The sequence below is a fragment of the Mandrillus leucophaeus genome, unplaced genomic scaffold (genome assembly GCF_000951045.1).
Source record: "Mandrillus leucophaeus isolate KB7577 unplaced genomic scaffold, Mleu.le_1.0 Scaffold2, whole genome shotgun sequence".
NCBI lineage: Eukaryota > Metazoa > Chordata > Mammalia > Primates > Cercopithecidae > Mandrillus > Mandrillus leucophaeus.
In genome coordinates, this window is record NW_012102031.1 from 4333631 (window position 1) to 4352380 (window position 18750).

The window sequence follows — 18750 nt, forward strand, 5'->3', positions numbered from 1 at the left end:
GATGAGGAAATGACCTTTGCACATCACCTAGGGCAGCTGCTCTTGGGCAGATGAGGAAATGACCTTTGCACATCACCTAGGGCAGCTGCTCTTGGACAGATGAGGAAATGGATTCTTGGCCGAACAAATGTCCCCGAAGACTTATTCCTAAAGTTCAGACACCCACAACTTTCAGCTAAACCCCAGTTGTGGTGGGGGCGGGGCCTGGCGCAGGCCTCCTCCAGTGTCTGTGGGTCAAGGGCTGGCATGAGGAAGAAGTGAGGTGGCTTTATTAGCTGTCGTTGATAACCCCATCACAAAGGGTGTGGCGGGGGTGCCTTCCTGTCTCTCAGTGCCACTGAACAGCAGCAGAAAAAGTTACACTTACCTACCGGCCATGTCCGCTTGGAGTACAGTGATTCTCCTCCATGGGAATTCGCTGTTTGCCTCTTGGACCTGTGGCTGGGAAGGGACAAGGAGGTAGGTCCCTTGAACAGCCAGCAGCTGCCAAGTCGAGGAGAAAAACAGGCCCTGACCTTTCCCACAGATAGCTCCCCAGACCTGGTTCGGGTGGTTCTATAGCCTGACCCTGGAGCCTCTCACACTGTGGTACCTGGCCCAGGGCTGCTCCTCATCATGGCTGAGAAAACAAAGCCAGGAACCCAGTCAGTAGGGAGGGCTGTGGAGATAGCCACAAGAGAGGAGCTGGGTGGGGCACAAATCCAGCCCCCAAAGCCTTGGCCAATGCCTCAGCCTCTTGGGAGACAGCTGGTCCTGTGCTCACTCCCCTTCCCTAACACCTGCTCTGCCTCTGGCACCATCTCAACAAAGGAGACGTCCCCGTGCAGCACCAATAAGCAAGCCCCTGAAAGTTGCCACACACTGTGGCAACAGCCCAGAGCCTGGGCTGGGCACGTGCCCTCTGCCCATCTGTACATTCAAATCCTACTGGGTCCTCACAGCACAGTCCTCACACTGCTGGCTCCACAGTACTTCCCCCAACCCAACTAAATTTATGCTGCCCCTGTGCATGGCATATTCATTCCTGTGACCTTCTCTGTGCCAGGGTGGCTGATAAGCCAGAACAGTCCTGACTATGGAGTCAGGGTCTGGACATCCCCATCCCACCATCAATCACATGCCTTACTCCTGGGAAGGACGCCACAAACACCTGCTGCACACACAGAAGGGTCAGGCCTTGCCATTCGAGGTGATTGGATTAACAATTTTATTCTGCATCTGCTACAAAAGGGCTGGTGTTTTGTTCCAAATGTTTAGCTGGGAGGGCTGTAGGGACCCTGCTACCCCCGTTAAACACAGTAAAGCATGGATCCAGTCAGCCCCCTGCTAGCAGGTGTGGGCCTGGCAGCTACACAAATCCAACCCCACCCTCCTGAGTGCGGCCAGAGGCTCCTGAATCCCAAGAATGGTTCTGGCAAGTACTGCTGTTTGTAGGGGCAAAGAGTTAAAATGAGGTTCTGCCATGGCTAAGCCTTGTGGAAACCCAGACCCCACAGCCCCTCCCATGCCGGGGGCTCAATGCCAGAGGCTTGTTATGGAGGCACCAGCAAGTAGTGGCCCTGTAAGCAGGGCCAGAGTCAGGAGAGACAGCAGGAGGGAAGCAGCCTAGAGACAGAGGACTGGGCTGGGGCCAGCGGACACGCAGGAGCCTGCCTGGGAAAAGCCGGGGGGCAAGGCTGGCATGGGAATGTACACCTGCTGGTGACACTTCTGAGCTTCAGTTCCCTTAACTAGAAAAACGGAACAGGCCCGGTGCAGTGGCTCACACCTGTAATGCCAAAACTTTGGGAGGCTGAGGCAGGCAGATCACAAGGTCAGGAGATCGAGACTATCCTGGCTGACATGGTGAAACCCTGTCTCTACTAAAATACAAAAAGTTAGCTGGGTGTGGTGGCGTGCGCCTGTAGTCCCAGCTACTCAGGAGCTACTCAGGAGGAGCTACTCAGGAGGCTGAGGCAGAATCGCTTGAACCTGGGAGGTGGAGGTTGCAGTGAGCAGAGATCACGCCACTGCACTCCAGCCTGTCAACAGAGCGAGACTCAGTCTCAAACAAAAAGAAAAAGAAAAACACAACATCGACCTCAGGGGCAGTTGCTGGGAATGTCAACAGGAGTGTGCGAGACCCCTGGCAGTCTCAGCCACAGCTCTCCTTTCGAGCCTGCCCAGGGCACAGAGGTGGCAGGGTGGCTAACGGCGTGCAGACCACTCACTGAGCAAGCCCTTCCTGTGTGCAGCACACCCCAGGGCCTCACATTCTCTGAATCCACACAACCTTGATGTATGGCTTTGCCTCTTGTAGATGAGAAAACAGGTTCAGAGAAGGTTGGTAAGCTTGTCCCATGTCACCAGCTGGTGAGGGAGCCTGAACACGGAAGCCACGCCTGCCTGACCGGGGAAGCTGGGCTCCTCACAGCACTACCCTGCTCCCAGCTGTTGCCAGGGGCCCCAGGGCAGGCAGAGCAACTGCGTTCCCGTGGCAGCACCTCCACCTGGAGGGGCTGGGCAGGGAGCACCACACTGTCAACTTGGAACAAACTTTTATTTTGAATGCTGGTCTGATCAGTCCATGGCCAGGGGTAGGTGGTAACTAGAAACAGCTGGAAGGAGGGGAGGAGAGGGGACCAGCAGTCCGCAAGCAGGAGGAAAGGAAAGGGAGACAGGAAGAGGCAAGGCTGAGGAAGGACCCAGCCAGCTGGGTGTCTGCCCCGGCTAGAGAAGGAACCACCCCCGCCCACCAGCCTACCCTACATCTGTAGCTTCAGTGCAGAGGTCAGTCCAGGTGGGTTCAGGCCCATGTCCCCTTCTCTGGCCTGCACAGTCCCACCCCAGGCAGGGGTTCTTCCAGAGGGCTAAATGCTCTGTGCTAACCCTGGAAGTGTCTTTTCACTAACCCCTACCTGCCCTCCCCACACTCCAGTTGTCTTTTAAACCTGGAGCTCAGGCCTCACTACTGTGCTCCTGTAGCAGCCATGGGGGTGACATGATGGGGAAGATGGGGTTTTAGTCTCAGCCTAGCTCAGGGGAACATCCCTCCACCCCTCCAACAGGAGGTGCTAGAAAACATGATCCTGAGCAGACCCAGACACCCTTTTCGTGACCAGTGCCTGAGGCCCAACAAGAAGCGGGGTGAGGGGAGGCTCCAGGCCGGGCAGATCAGCAAAAGCTGAGGGCAGCCAGGGCTGGCCCAGGCAAACACAGGATTGTCTCCAAGGGGAAACCCACCAGCTGTCTTTGGGTCGGTGGCCAAGGCCAGGGCCAGGGCCAGGGTCAGGGTCAGAGCCCGGCCCGGGATAGGGAGAGTCCTACAATCCCATCACTACTCCCCTCCACGTGTCTCCAGGTTATAACCAGAGAGCTTTTGGCATGATGACCTGTTTGCGGGCTTAAAGGGAAAGAGGAGGAGAGAGAAAAGGAGAAGCCACTACTTTCTCTCTGTTAAAATGCCCAAGTCCTAGACTGTGGGTTCCTGCTCTGGCAGCAGCAGACACCAAATCCCAGAAGCCCCTCCACCCAGTCTGTCTCCATGGAAGGGGCTCCTGAGTGCCAGGAGGAGCAGCAAGATAGGAGAGCGGCTCCTTCCCCTCCTGACATCCCCTGACGGCCCCGAGGATTCTCAAAGAGACAGACATGCAGACAGGCAGCCATGGAGGAGAAAAGAGAGGCTGATATGGCCCTGGGGGTGGCACGCCTGCACCACACACACACACACAAGAGAGAGAGACAGAGACGTATAATAAACAGAATAAAAACTAAGGGCCCAGATGTACAAAAAATGTGAGAGTGAGGAAGAAGGTTGGGAGGACAGTGGGAGACGGTCAGTCCTCCAGGTCTGGCTGCCTTCCTCAGCTTATAAATTACAACCCCCCTGGAAAATGGGGGTGGGGGCAATGCGGAGGCTCCGGCTGTGGCCTGAGCAGGAGGGCTGGGTGGCGGTCATAGCTGCTCTGCCCATCTGGTGGAGCGGTGGCCAGAGTATGATGACCCCTTGGGTGGTGGGGTGGGCCAGGAGAAGGTTCAGCAGCCGCTGGCAGGAGTCACACAGGCCCCCTGGGACTTCACCTTGTGGCGCTGGCCCCCTCGTCGCCGGCCTCCACTGCTGGGCTTGGACTGAAAGAGAGAGAAGGAGCTTGAGAAGCACTGGCCCATCGGGAGCAGGGCCAGAGAGCAGAGGGGCTGAGCAGCAGGGAGAGGGGGACGGAAGATGCATGAGCAGGCAGCGTGGTCTGTCTTCACCCCAGCCTGCTCAGGAATTTCCTGGGCCATTCTGCCTGCAACACCTCCCCTCTGTCTCTAAAATGGAGCCAGTGCCTGCCCTGCCTTCCTAACAGGGTGGGTAGGACACATGTGATGAGGGTGTGAGAAGCGGATGTTCAGAGAAGCACAAAGCAGAGCAGGAGAGACAGAAAGGAAGCAAATGAACCAGAGGAAAGACCCAATAGGAGACAGATAACAGAATGGACAGACAGATCCAGGCATAGCCTCCTTTTCCAATGAGGGGACAACGGAGAAAGATGCTGGGGAGAGGGGTGCAAGGGGCACCAGGCCTTCATCACGCCAGGAGAGTGCCTGTAGGAGACAGCTGGCAGGAGAGGCCGGGTAAGAGGCTCACTGGCACATCCCAAGGCCACCTGCCCTTCAGGATGTGTGCACGTCAGGGACGGGACAGAGGAGGACCCTCTAAGGCAGTGTCTCTCAAACCTGCTGGACTGCAGTGCACACATATATCACCTGGACACTCACACCAGCAATACCTGCAAGACTTACTACGAAAGGGAAGCTTCGACATTTTTCTGTTCTGTTTTATTTCATTAAAACCAAATGCTAGTTAGGGCCAATTAAACTGGTTTCAGGTGGGCTGTATTCCCTGATTTGGAAAGCACTGCCTTATAGCTTCTAGAGACAAATGCCTCACACTAAGGAGCACTTCAGTGCCAGAGTTGTTGAGGAGACCTTGTAGCCAAGCTTGAGGCTGGCCTACATGTCACCCTCACCAAATCAGGGTAGAAGCCACAGCCCCCACCACCGTGCCAAAGCCACGAGGGGCCCACGCTCACCTGAGGCTGGAGACTGCTGGACGCAGCTGGCTGCCCAGCCCCTAGACAGGAAGTTTCATCTCCAGGTGGGGGTGCTCCTACTGCTGGCCCGCCAGATGGGCCCCCCTCGTCTCGTTTCGTCAGGGGGCCCTTTTTCGTCGACTGCATTTTAATCTGCTGGGGCTTGGAGTTCATCGGGGAGTTGTTGGTGGTCTGGAGCAGCTGTGGGAGCCATAGAGAGAGGCTGAGGCTGGAGCTGCAGGGCAGTGGCACTGGCTTGGCTACCCCCCCACCCCCAGCCCCCTTCTCCCAGGGACTCCTCATTCCTTGATCTTGCCAGTTCAGGGCAAGACGGATGGCAGGAAGGACATGACAGGAGGCAGTGGGGATGAAGAGGCATTCTCATCCCCACTCAGTAGCCCAGGACTGCTATGACCCTGGGCTCATGCCTCACTTCCTGCCTCTGCCCGGCCCAGAAAGGCTCCATCCTCTTCTCTGCTACAGCTGTTGTTCCTACAGGGAAATCGGTGAACCTTGCTCCCACCTCCCACTCAGTCCAGGCCCCAGAGCCCAGAGCCTGCACATAACCTGGCGAGTGGAGCTGCGGGCTCTCGTTGCTAAGCTGGTGGAGACTCCTCAGAGCGTGAGCTGCAGCTCCAGCCCCAGGACCCTGCTGCTGCTCCCATAACAAAAGTCTAGGGCAAGTGTTAACTCCAGGCCTCCCAAAGAGACCAAGTCAATGTCTCATCAGCTGGAAACATTTGAAGTTTGGCTATCAGAAATCTTGAAAGCTGTCAGCCAGAAGTAACTGACTTGCAATCTTCCCTTGTGGTCCAAGTTCTCTCTCATACAAAGCACAAAAGAAGCCCAGTGAGTCCCAGAGGACATTACAATGTTTGCTGCAGGCTTGGCCAAACTCAGCAGTCCCAGGAGCATGCAGGTCTTCGAGGACATCTGTAGCCCCAGGGTGACCATGCCTTGCCTTTTCTAGAGGCAAAGTCAGCCAAAGACTGATTCCAAGATCTCAGACAGGCTGGGGCCAGTACCTCCTTTGTACGGAGCAGGGGTCAAACCCCTCTACCAAATGCCCCTCCAAGACCCAGGGCAAGGTCTGCAGTGGGCAAGTGTCCAGGACACACAAACAGCTTAAGCCCCAAGAGAACTGAGGCCCATAACCCCCTGCACTCACTCCAACCAGACCTCTGCTCTGAGAGGAGACCTTAGGCATGGCCCCAGCGAGGCCACAGGAACCTGTGATAGCACCTTGGAGGCTGAGCCTGGCTGGGCCCAGACTTTCCGTCACCAGTTTTCTATGGAGGAAAACCATACCCCAACCCTACCTTCTCCTCTCCATGGTCACCACCACTGCCCAAGACAGGAGGCCATGGGATACCTCTAAGGGAGTAGAGAGATGGCACCAAAGCTACACCTCAGTGGGTCCAGCTCTCCCATGGCAATGACTAAACCTCTGCCCTGTGATCAGGGTGGCCCCTGAGTGCTTCCTGGAGGCAGGCAAGGTCCGCCCTGGCCATACCTTGGTGATGGTGCCGACAGCCTTGGTGCGGCCTTCCCGGAACACCAGCCGCTGGTCTATGTGCAGGTACTCAGGGGTCTTGATGAAGCGGAAATGTACAGTGGCCTTGTCCCCAGTGCGCAGACAGTCCTTGTCCATGCTCAGAATGGTGGCTGTCTGCCTGATGCTCCCACAGTGCACTGTCAAGGGAGCCAGAGGTCAGGATAGGCTGGAGCCACCTGGTGGCTTCAGGACAAGGGAGGCAGTGAGTGAAAGCATGAAATACGCTTAAGCTGTGGAAGGGTGGGGGCTTATCTCTGGGGCTACAGACCCCCGTGAAGCCTGCTCTTGGCTCTGATCCTGCCTTACCATCTCCCACATTTTCCTCCAGCTAATGCCCACCCATCATCCCCCACCCCCAGGCCCTGTGCAGACAAGGGTCCGAGTTCCTGGGATTACAGCACACTCTGCACATGCGCCTCCTCGCTGGACTGTGGGCTTCTGCGGGGAAGGATCCTTGCCCATCTACCTCATCTTTGTTCCCTGCACCTTAGCAACACCGCTGGGCACCCAGCAGCATTCAGCAGACCTTGCTGAAGGAATGCATGTGAGGTCCCTGAGGACAGGTCTGGGCCTCAGAGCCCAGCCCTCAGTGTTTGTGGGAAGGAATCAACACTGTGGCTCATGGGTGGAACAGAAGGAACGGCATCACTAAACAGGAAGGAGACCCACCGCCCAGCTGCAGCTGGAACTGGGGGGCCTGGGTTGCTGGAGCACCTTCTGAGGGGAGCTAGCACGAGGGCCTCCTGGGCTGGCAGGGCCTTAGACACCTACCCATGGCCTGGTAGCGCGGGCTAATTGTGGTGGGGTGGTGGAGGACGAGAATCTCGGCCTCAAACTCCCAGGAGGCTTGGGGATTCAAACGTGGGGAAACCATCACCATGCCCTTCCGGATGGACGAGCGCTTGATCTGAAAGAAAGAGGGAGCCCCGGCCCTCAGGGACAATGATGCCTTCTGATTTCACCCCTGGTCCCAGGGACCAAGAGTCTTTCTAGGGATAGGGACCACCCCAACTCTGCCTGGTTTCCTCACCACCTGGACCACAGGTCTTCTAGGGTGGACAGCACGAGCAGCCTCAGTGCTCCATGGGAAGACTCAACACTACTAATGGGGTTCAGGAAGGCTTCACGCGGGAATCAGCACTTCAGCTGCTGGGCCATGAAGGACGAATGAGGAAGCAAAGGCAGGCAAGCATTCACGGGGAAGGAACAGGTGAGCATGACCTGACCACTGTGGGGAAGAAAGTCCTACTTTTCCTGGTTAATTTAGTTGGTGGCTAAAGGTAGGTGACCCCAGAACTAGAACCCACCCCAAACCCCAGGAGATAGAAGGCTGAATGGGAAGAGGATTTGGCACAGATCCCAATGGCCCTATGTAGAAGGATCCTTGCATAGCAAGGATACTCCTATCTGACCTCACCACTGAGCTCAGGCCACCCTGCTCAGGCACCAGAGGGAGGAACAGAGCAGACAAGGCAGGCATTCCTCACTCTAGCACTTATAAGCTGTGGGTCTTGAGCAAGTCCCTGGGCTATGAGCCTCAGTTTCCTCATCTGTAAAAATGAGGGCAGTAATCCCGATCTTGCAGAGCAGCCATGAGGACTGGAGTGGGTAAGTAAGGCATCTGGCCCAGAGCCTAGCATGATGGAGTCTGAGGGGAGTGTTCAGTATCATCGCTACTCACCTTCTTCAGCGCAAAGGATGCTGTCTGGCCACCCCGCACCTCCTTGACAGGCATGCGCTTGCGATGGATGGATTTGACAGCAATGGACAGGAAGTTACCCAGGGGGTCTGGGCCCAGCAGCAGTGTGTCATTCAGCTTGATCAGGCCTCTCAGTGTTGTTCCCGACACCACTGTCCCCACACCCTGCCAAGGAGAAGACCCTGGCCTCATAAGTGCATCCCCAGCACAGACCCACCCCCTGATGTCACTGTAGGAAATGCCTACCCAGCCACCCGCCCAGAGCCACTCACCGGGACGGAGTAGGTGTCATCAATCTGAAACTCAGCAGGCTCCTCCTCCCTGTAGCTGGTGCGGGGGGAGAGGAGGTTGAGGAACATCTTCAGCAGATCTAGGTTCTCGCCTGTAACATTGGAGATCTGGAATATCGGGCACATCCTAAGCAGAGGGAGGAGAGGAAGGAAGAAAGGAGAGAGGCGCTTAGGAGGCTAGCTCTGCTCTGACACAGGGCAGGGGCAGCAACAGGGCTCGAGGAGCAGATGCTGCTATTCATGACTCCACCTCTCCCTCTTCCGAGGGCTTGACCTCTCCGCCCTACCTAGCAAGTTCCTAGCTAGCCCTGCTCTGAGGCCTTCTTCTCTCACTCACTTCTGTCTCTGACACCTGTCCTCTCCTCTCTGTCCTAGTTTGGAACCTCATGACTGCTTCTTCCTCAAGCACACGCATGCTTGCTTAAAATCCTTAACCGCCTTTCCGCTGCAGAGAAGACACTCCAAATCCCTCTCCCAACACACACAGCCCTTTGCTTGGGCTTGTAGCCATCTCTGCAGATTCACTTCTCGCAAATTCCTATATTCCAGCCACACCAGAAAACTTTCCCTTCTCCTAAAACCTTGGCACTTTTCTGCCCTTGTGGATTTGCTCACTCTGACCTTCCTTCCTGAATTCTTTCCCTTTTACGCAACTACCAGGCCCTCTCACCCTTCAGAGCTCATCTCAAATACCACTTCTTCCGTGAAAGCCTTCCTGGGTGGACACTCTTGACTCCTCTGAGTTCCTGGAGAGCTTTTTCTCTGTTACACATGACTGCCTCTGATTTTCCATCGGAGTCCCGTAAATGGTCTCTATCGCTCCTACTCAGGGTGAATGAATTGAAATCCTTGAGATCAGGAATTATACATTCCCCACAGCTCCTAGAATAGTGTCTGCACAGAATAGGCACTGGACAGTATCAACAAGCTCAAATGGGGCTGTCTGAAACGTGCCCCCTCTGCTGGCCAACTGATGGTACTGAAGACCACATCAGGGTAGAGGCACAGGCAAAAAGCCAGGCTGCTCTGGGCCTGGCACTATAGACCAAGCTCTGGGCGAAGAGGCAAAATTGGTAGAGTTCACCATTATCGAGACAGCATCTCTAACCAAGGAGCTGAACCCCTTGAGGACAAGGATTGTGTTCAATTCAACTCTGAATCCTCAACATCTAGATGAAGAGTCTGGCAGAACAAACATCCAGTAAATATTTATGGAATGAAAGAATACATTAATGAGTAAATGCCAAAACTTATCTATGATTAGTGAGCTTTTGAGGAACAACAGTATAAAAAACTGAGTTACAAAAATGGCTGCATATTTACCATCTATCAGCCAGGCAGGGCATTAAGTGCTCTAATGATTCATTTCCAACATTCACAGGAGCCCTACAGGGAAAGGAATGTTATTCCCATTTCACAGATAAGGACACTGAAGTCTCAGCCGGGATGCCAACCTCAGGAATGCCAGTACCTCACAATCTGGGTTACATGATATTGCCCCTGGGCAACAATGCTGGCTTGGGAGACCCTGGGCTAAGATCGGAAGCATCTATTTCTTCCGATCTCCGAATAGGAACAGGTGTTGATGTGGTGTTTTCATGAGACCTCATGCCCAAGCTGACAGCCACTCCAGGCCCATCACTCACTGTGGTCCTGCCTGCAAGGGTGCCTGTCTGAAGTGTGCGCTCCCTACCCGTTACCTTTCGGAGCTGAAGTTGGAGGCTGTGACAATCACATCATCCTTGCTCTGCACCAGCACGGGGATCTTCCGGCAGCCTGGTGACTTCAGCAGGCGCTGTAACAGCTTCAGGGTTTCTTAAAGGGTGAAATGGAACAGAATTAGGGGGACACAACCTTCTCTTTGGCCAGGCTTCCAGAGCAAGATGGGTCCACCCATTACTGATGCAAGCAGGAGACAGACACAGATAGATGGACCAGTATTAAATGCCACAATGCCTGGAGAAGCAAAAACGAGGATCAAAACTTTGGGTGCTGCTAGAGTAAGAAAAGCATAGATGGGGCCTCTTTTCTAGGGTTCTGCGTCTGAAACCTGGCAGATTTCTCTTATGTCTGGACGACCTGCCTCCTGTAAGCATGTGACTTGAGGGTCCCCAAGAAAAACAATTCAGTTCACACTTCAGTTCTCAGAATGCACTATTTCCTGGAAAAAAAAAATCTCATCCAACAAAAAGGATCTCTTAGATATTTAGAAGTCTACAGAGACCTTATTATGAGGCCTCCCAAAAGGATACTTTTCTACAATCTTTAGCAGTGAGGGAAAAAGGCACGAAGGCCTAGTCCTGCAACCCTGTGTCAAAGCTTTGGTGGTAAAAGGTAATCAGACCCTCTGTCCAAACTTCACCATATATATCCAGCTTAGCTGGTAGAGCCCAACTCCTTCTGCCTGAGGTCACCTGAAAAAAGATGCCAGATTCAGGAGCTCAAAATTTCTGCATTTGGAACCAGAAGGAACAAGGAAGAGGATAATTCTAGGCTGTGCTCAGACCAAGAACTATAGGGGAGGAAGTAGCAGAAGATTCTGGGCTGATGGAAATTCAGGCCAAGATCTAAGTACAAGACAAAGCAAGTTTCGCCTGCATGCACTGAAGATGGCAGCTGCTGTGGGAAGGCTGCTCCGACATGTGAGTGCCATTCCTTGGGGCATTTCTGCCACTGCAGCCCTCAGGCCTGCTGCTTCTGGGAAGAATGAGCTTGACAAACATATTATGGTCCGGTTCTGGTCAAGCAAAATTCTTTAGCATCAGCTCCTCATAACATGCACCTGCTGTCGCCCAGCATGCACCCTATTTAAGGGTACAGCCATTGTCAATAGAGAGTTCAAAGACCTAAGCCTTGATGACTTTAAGGGGAAATATTTGGTGCTCTTCTTCTATCCTTTAGATTTCACCTTCATGTTTCCTACAGAAATTGTTGCTTTTAGTGACAAAGCTAAGGAATTTCACGATGTGAACCGTGAAGTTGTTGTGGTCTCAGTGGATTCCCACTTTAGTTGCCTGGATAAATACACCAAGAAAGAATGGTGGTTTGGGCCACATGCACATCCCACTCTTGTCAGATCTAAGCAAACTTCCTGAGACTACGGTGTGCTGTTAGAAGGTCCTGGTCTTGCACTAAGAGGTCTCTTCATAACTGACCCCAATGGAGTCATCAAGCACTTGAGCATCAATGATCTCCCAGTGGGCCGAAGCGTGGAAGAGACCCTCTGCTTGGTGAAGGCGTTCCAGTATGTAGAAACCCATGGAGAAGTCTGCCCAGCAAACTGGACACTGGATTCTCCTGCAATCAAGCCAAATCCAGCTGCTTCCAAAGAGTACTTTCAGAAGGTAAATCGGTAGATCACCCATATGTATCTGCACCTTCTCACCCCAGAGAAGAACCACAGTTGAAACCTTTTATCATTTTATAGATGACTATCTGTAGAAGGCAAGGAACCAATTGTGTTTGTATTCATAAATATTACTCTAAATGTTTTATTTTTGTAATACTGGGTAGGGCCTTTTAAGCATGGTTAGTTGCTAATACAAGGAATCCTTTATTGGTAACGTCTTGGTGGCTAGCTAGCTAGTTTCTACAGAACATAATTCACCTCTGTAGAAGGCAATTCTTAGATCATGTCTTCAATGGAAACACTCTTCTGTCTTAGCCTTACTTGAATCTTGCCTACAACAAAGTAGAGCAACACACATTGAAAGCTTCTGATCAAGGGTCCTAAAGTTTTCATCTTGAATGTGTTTGTATTAAACTGAATTTTCTTTTAAGCTAACAAAGATCACAGCTTTCAGTTGTTATCAGCAGTCAAATGTAACTCCTGAAATGAACGTTTATGTGATTGGAGCAAATGTGAATCGTATTATTTTAAAAAGTGGCAGAGTGACTTAACTGATCATACATGATCCCTCATGCCTGAAATTTGTAGTTTATGTAGTCATTTTATTTATTTTATTCATTAGTTAACTTTGTCGACATATATTTCTAGATATTGATTAGTGTCATGGATTATAAAGAATATTTATTGGATCCAGGGATTGCATTTTGAAATTATTATAATTATTTTCTTCGCTGAAGTGTTCAATGTAGAGCACGTAAAAAAATAAACATGTTATAAAATAAAAAAATAAATAAAAATAAAAAAGAAAAGAAGTTTCTGGGCTAAAGCCGTGGTAGCAGACCACCTGGAGGCACACAGCTGACAGCACTAATTAGAGCGGCTGCTGCTGGCTGGAGGCTTCACTTACCTTGCAGGATGTTGGCAGGACACATGTCAATCTTGGTGACTACCACAAAGACAGGTACATTGAGTGCCAGTGCCAAGCCCAGGTGTTCTTTGGTCATCCCCACAATGCCGGCATTGCTGCCCACCTGCCCCAACACAGAAAGGAATTATCAGGACGAGAGAGAAAGAGATTGCTGCTGGGTGGACACAGGGGCTCAAAGGCAGATGTGGATGAAAGCTGGGCTGGGCAAAAATCACTTTAACCCCTGACTCAACGATGTGGGGTGTCAAAATCGGAGGAGACTTGCAAACAATAAAAAAGATAAACCCAGTCAGGGAAACAACTGTCTTGAGCCATCAAAGTGAATCCAGGCCAGGAGCGGTGGCTCACGCCTGTAAACCTAGCACTTTAGGAGGCCAAGGCAGGCAGATCACTTGAGGTCAGGAGTTTGAGACCAGGCTGGACAACCTGGTAAGACCCCATCTCTACAAAAAAATACAAAAATTAAGGCCGGGCACAGAGGATTACTCCTATAACCCTAGCACTTTGGGAGGTCAAGGCAGGCGTATCACCTGAGGTCGGGAGTTCACGACCAGCCTGAACAACATGAGAGAAACCCTGTCTCTACTAAAATACAAAATTAGCCGGGTATGGTGGCACATGCCTGTAATCCCAGCTACTCAGGAGGCTGAGGCAGGAAAATCGCTTGAACCTGGGAGGTGGAGGTTGCGGTGAGTCGAGATCACGCCATTGCACTCCAGCCTAGGCAACAAGAGTGAAACTCGTTTCCCCCCCGGCGAAAACAAAAAGAAAAATTAGCTGGGTATGGCAGCATACGCTGTAGTCTCAGCTACTTGGGAGGCGAGGTGGGAGGATCACTTGAGCCTGGGAGGTTGCGGCTGCAGTGAGTCATGATCGAGCTACTGCACTCTAGCCTGGGGAACAGAGCGAGACTGTGTCTCATAAACAACAACAACAACAAATGGATTCAACTTAACATCACTGGCCCTCAGTTTCCCCATCTATAAAATGGGGATAACAATATCCACTTCAGAGGGTCACTTGATGTTTAAATGTCACAACACACATGAAGGGTCCAGCATACAACTAGCATGAACTACGTGTTTAAGCAACTGCACCTGTTATTACTGTTACTATCCTTCCAGTAACAACAAATGTTTCCAAATATCACCATAATGACTAGTTACATAAATCAGGGCACATGTATGAAATGTGCTGTACAAAAGAAGGAAAAAATTCTTATCTACTGATATGAACTAATCTCCAAAATATGCTTTTAACAGGTGGAAAAAAAAGTAAGTTGTATATAGAATGCTATCATAAAGAGATGAGTGGTCAGCTGGACATGGTGGCTCATGCCTGTAATCCCTGCACTTTGGGAGGCCAAGGCGGGTGGATCACCTGAGATCAGGAATTCGAGACCAGCTTGGCCAACATGCTGAAACCCCTTCTCTACTAAAAATAATAATAAAAAAAAATTAGCTGCATATGGTGGCGGGTGCCTGTAATCCCAGCTACTCAGGAGGCTGAGGCAGGAGAATCGCTTAAACTCAGGAGGCAGAGGTTGCAGTGAGCCAAGATTGTGCCACGGCACTCCAGCCTGGGCAACAGAGCAAGACTCCATCTCAAAGAAAATAAAAGGCGGTGGGGGATAAGTGGTGACTGATTCATGGCTTAAAAAAAGCAGCTGAAAGATATTTGGGAAACATCTGAAATAATATAAATACAGACTAGATATTTGAGGATATTAGGTAACTATTCTTCATTTTCTTGATTGTAAAAACAGTAGGAGACAGGCCTTACTTTTAGGAGCTGTATGCTGAAGTGTTTGGGAGTGAAAAGTCACAATGTCTACATTGTGCCTTGTCCGGGGTGAAGACATTTCCACTATTTTCAAGTGATTCAGAAAAAAAAAAAAACAAAAAACAAAAAACTAAACATATATACTTGGCTGGGCAGGGTGGCTCACACCTGTAATCCCAGCACTGTGGGAGGCACCAAGGTGGGAGGATTACTTCAAGTCAAGAGTTTTGAGACCAGCCTGGGCAACATGGCAAGATCTCGTCTCTAAAAAAATTAGTATTAGCCAGGCGTGGTTGTGCACACCTATAGTCCTAGGTACTTGAGAGGCTGAGATGGGAGGATCCCTTGAGCCCAGGAGTTTGAAAGCTTATAGTGAACTATAGTCGCACTACCGCACTCTAGCCTGGGTGACAGAGTGAGGCTTTGTCTCTTTAAAAAATATTAAATCGGGCTGGGTGCGGTGGCTCATGCCTCTAATCCCAGCACTTTGGGAGGCCGAGGTGGACAGATTGCTGGAGGTCAGGAGTTCCAGACCAGCCTGGCCAACACGGTGAAACCTTGTCTCTACTAAAAATACTAAAAATTAGCTGGGTGTGGTGGCGTGTGCCTGTAATCCCAGCTACTCAGGAGGCTGAGGCAGGAGAATCACTTGAACCCAAGAGGCAGAGGCTGAAGTGAACTGATATCGCACAATTGCACTCCAGCCTGGGTGACAGAGCAAGACTCCATCTCAAAAAAAAAAAATTAAGTAAATAAAAAACATATAAACACATATGTACCCACCATATATATATTATACATATAAATATGGCAAAATGTTAATGATTGCTGAATCTAAGTGGTGGGTTTATGGTATTCGTTATACTATTCTTTGACCTTTTCTGAAGGTTTAAAATTGGAGGGAGAGTATATATGCAAATTTGCTAGTCTGAGTACAAAATATCTCCGGCAGGTACACAAGAAACTGGAAATCCTGGTTGCCTCTGGGAGGAAACTTTTCACTATTTTGTACCATACTAAACTGGAAGAAAATCTGAAAGAAAAACTGCCATGATGTGTTTACACAGCGCCCTATCCGTTCCAGTGTGTCATGGAGATGCCCACTGGGTTTCCATGGCTCCCAGATGAGTCACCCCAGCTGGCACATCCCCCTCCCTCCACCAGGACACCTCCATAGTCTTCCCTATGTCTTTCCATGTCCTTTAGCCACCATTCCAACCCAAGGCAGATTTGTTTTTGCTCTTCCCAACCTGGAGAAGAGTGTGCTCTACGGCACTGTTTTCTATATATTTTAAATATTTTTTCCTAGAAGTTGAATGCCATGGGACTATAATGAAATATCTCATTGTTTTCTGCAGAAATGTTAATATTTGGATCACAACCAAAAAGTCAGATAATACATATGTAACATTTTGTCCAGAGTGAAGACATTTCCATTAATTGGTCTTACTCACTATAGCTCAGCTGGAAAAATGCTTATTCTCAATCAGTTTCTGTACCCTTCTTAATATTAACCCAACAACTTCCCCAAATACGCCCTCTGGATCTTCTGCTAAGATCCCTTCCTGGCAAGCAGCTTTCCTCAGCCCAGTCAAGAAGCTGGTCATGGCCCTTTGCAACATTCAAGGACATGGAAAATGAAGGCATGCTGAGGTCCCAAAAGCCTCAGGCAGAGAGCCTACGAGTGTTCACACAGCATGCTCTGCCTCTCTTTACGGCTCTCCAGTTTGGGGAGAATTTGCTTGAGAACCTGTGTTTGTGCAGCAACTTGATCAAGTCTGCTATGAACAGATGCTTTTGTTTACTACATTTATTAATACAGGCAGCTGAAGGAATTGAGAAATGGGGAAGGGTTTTGGGAAGGCCTTGCCAAGGGAACACTCAAGGCATGTGTCTCTCTGACTCTCTCCCTTCCCGCCCTCCCTCCTGCTGTGAAAGCTGTGGAGATGTGCACAAGGTTATAGGCCTTGCCACTCCCCTCGGCACTCCCACTGTCTGTCCAGGGAGGAAGATCAGTGGCTCATAAAGGCAAACTTAGCAATGGGATCCAACACGGAGTCCTCTGCTCCCTTTCTTTCTCTGTTAATCCATTAGATGAGCTGCTTAAAATTTTTTTTTTTTTTTTTTTTTTTTTGAGATGGAGTCTTGCTCTGTTGCCCAGGCTGGAGTGCAGTGGCAAGATCTCGGCTAGCTGCAAGCTCCGCCTCCCGGGATTCAGGCCATTCTCCTGTCTCAGCCTCCTGAGTAGCTGGGACTACAGGCGCCTGCACCCACGCCTGGCTAATTTTTTGTATTTTTAGTAGAGACGGGGTTTCACCGTGTTAGCCAGGACAGTCTTGATCTCCTGACCTCGTGATCCACCCACCTCGACCTCCCAAAGTGCTGGGATTACAGGCATGAGCCACCGCGCCCAGCCTGGTTGTTTTTAATGTTCCTAGCAGGAATAGTTACTTAAAAATTTAATCACATGTGACCCTAAGCTTTTTGGGAGCCTCTGGACAGTCCCATTCATTGCTGTATCATCAGACCTCACACAGTACCAGACACACAGGAGCCTCTCAACAAGGGCTGTGCACTGGCCTATCCTCTTCCCAGGCTCCAGGAGGCCACCCTTCAGGGCCTCTCGAATGTGGCCTGTGCCTCCTATGGCTGTCTTCTCCATTTCTTCCCCAGGCCTCCCCCTCTGAAGGTACTACCTACCTGGTGTCACCTCCTCAAAGTAGCCCAATCCTCTGCAGAAAACATTTCTGAAGGTAACAAGTAAGCCCCAGGAGAAACCCTCCTCTATGCCTCTGCAAAAAATAAGACAGGTCTTCAAGGGTACCTGGTTTTTACCAAGAGGATCCCTTCCCTAGCCTAATGTATGGGAGAGATCAAGGTTCAAGCCTTGAGAAGACCATTACTCAGAGGACTGGGCACCCCTGCAAAACTTGCCAGCCTTACCCGATGTTAAAGCCCCAAACCAACAGGCCTCAGTCTCAGAACAGTTCAGATTTGGACACAACCAGACCCACGCAGCCCTGCTGAAGCCTCTCCTCCTTGGGGCGCCTCCCACTCACCATGAGCATGCAGAAGTCAGGCAGATGGCCTGTCATGCCGAAGACAGTGGTTTTCAGGTACTTCTCATGACCAGCCAAGTCGATGAAGGTAATGACTTTAGTGGACTTCTCACAAATCTTGGTCCACTCCAGGCTGCCGCCATGGCTGTCAGGCTTGTTCACTACATTGCCTTCACTGTCAAAGCCCAGAATGTCGTTGCCCACACTGCTGGTGCGACCAGATTCAATTTCATGTTTGTGGCGGAAGAGCTTCTGGCGGGCAAAACCTCGGCCATTGTCCAGCTCCCCATGTGTCAGGACCCCCAGAAGCGTGCTTTTGCCAGCATCCACGTTGCCCACCACTGCTACCCTGCATGTAGATGAACCCATACATCTGTGTGAGAGTTAGTGCGTGAGTGAAGTGGAGTGACCACTCACAACCCCAGTAACTGGATCCGCAAGTCCAGGCTTGCCCTGATCCCCTCCGGCTCACAGCTCCTCCTTGAGCAGGAGGAGCACAGTGGGAAGGTTCCTGGAGCTGCTGCTAAAAAGTCATCAGAAGGGTCCAGACTCCCACAGCAGCTATCTCCCTTAACTCCCACTAGCTTGCGGGTGCTGCCAGGAAGAGCCGCAAGGCTACCAGAGGCACAAAAGGCTCTTCTCCATGACCCTGGTTTCCAGGCTCACAGGCTGAAGGGAAAAGAAACAAACCCACAGAGAATGACCACAGAATGCACGGCTGGCCTCTCTTGTGCTCCTTCCAAAGGGACAGGGAAGTGCAGAATTAGAGCAAGAAGCCACCATGTCCCCGGACACCCGGACACTTCTTTCCGCTCCTCAGGAGGGGAAAGGATGGAGCTGACATGCCGAGTGCCACAGGCTCAGTCACCAACCTCCGTGAAGAATGGGGACCCCGGCCGGGCGCGGTGGCTCACGCCTGTAATCCCAGCACTTGGGGAGGCCAAGACGGGCGGATCATGAGGTCAGGAGATCGAGACCATCCTGGCTAACACGGTGAAACCTGGTCTCTACTAAAAATACAAAAAATTAGCCGG

At 51.3% G+C, this 18750-nt stretch overlaps 1 protein-coding gene and 1 pseudogene across 2 annotated transcripts in view; one reads left to right on the forward strand and one right to left on the reverse strand.

Moving 5' to 3' along the window:
* Positions 1-1186: 1186 nt before the first annotated feature.
* The window catches only part of GTPBP1 (GTP binding protein 1), a 28120-nt gene continuing 10556 nt past the window's right edge, over positions 1187-18750 (reverse strand). Inside the window, exons 4-12 of the mRNA XM_011978851.1 lie at positions 17717-18065; positions 12855-12978; positions 10299-10413; positions 8581-8725; positions 8291-8473; positions 7381-7516; positions 6568-6746; positions 5055-5255; positions 1187-4107 (exon numbers count right to left, since the gene is read on the reverse strand). Of these exons, the coding sequence (XP_011834241.1) occupies positions 4015-4107; positions 5055-5255; positions 6568-6746; positions 7381-7516; positions 8291-8473; positions 8581-8725; positions 10299-10413; positions 12855-12978; positions 17717-18065 (1525 nt within the window). The 3' untranslated portion in view covers positions 1187-4014. The remainder of the gene's footprint in view (positions 4108-5054; positions 5256-6567; positions 6747-7380; positions 7517-8290; positions 8474-8580; positions 8726-10298; positions 10414-12854; positions 12979-17716; positions 18066-18750) is intronic.
* LOC105538867 lies at positions 11208-12617 on the forward strand (annotated as a pseudogene). Its single transcript, XR_001005975.1, has one exon. The product of XR_001005975.1 is annotated as a thioredoxin-dependent peroxide reductase, mitochondrial pseudogene (transcript).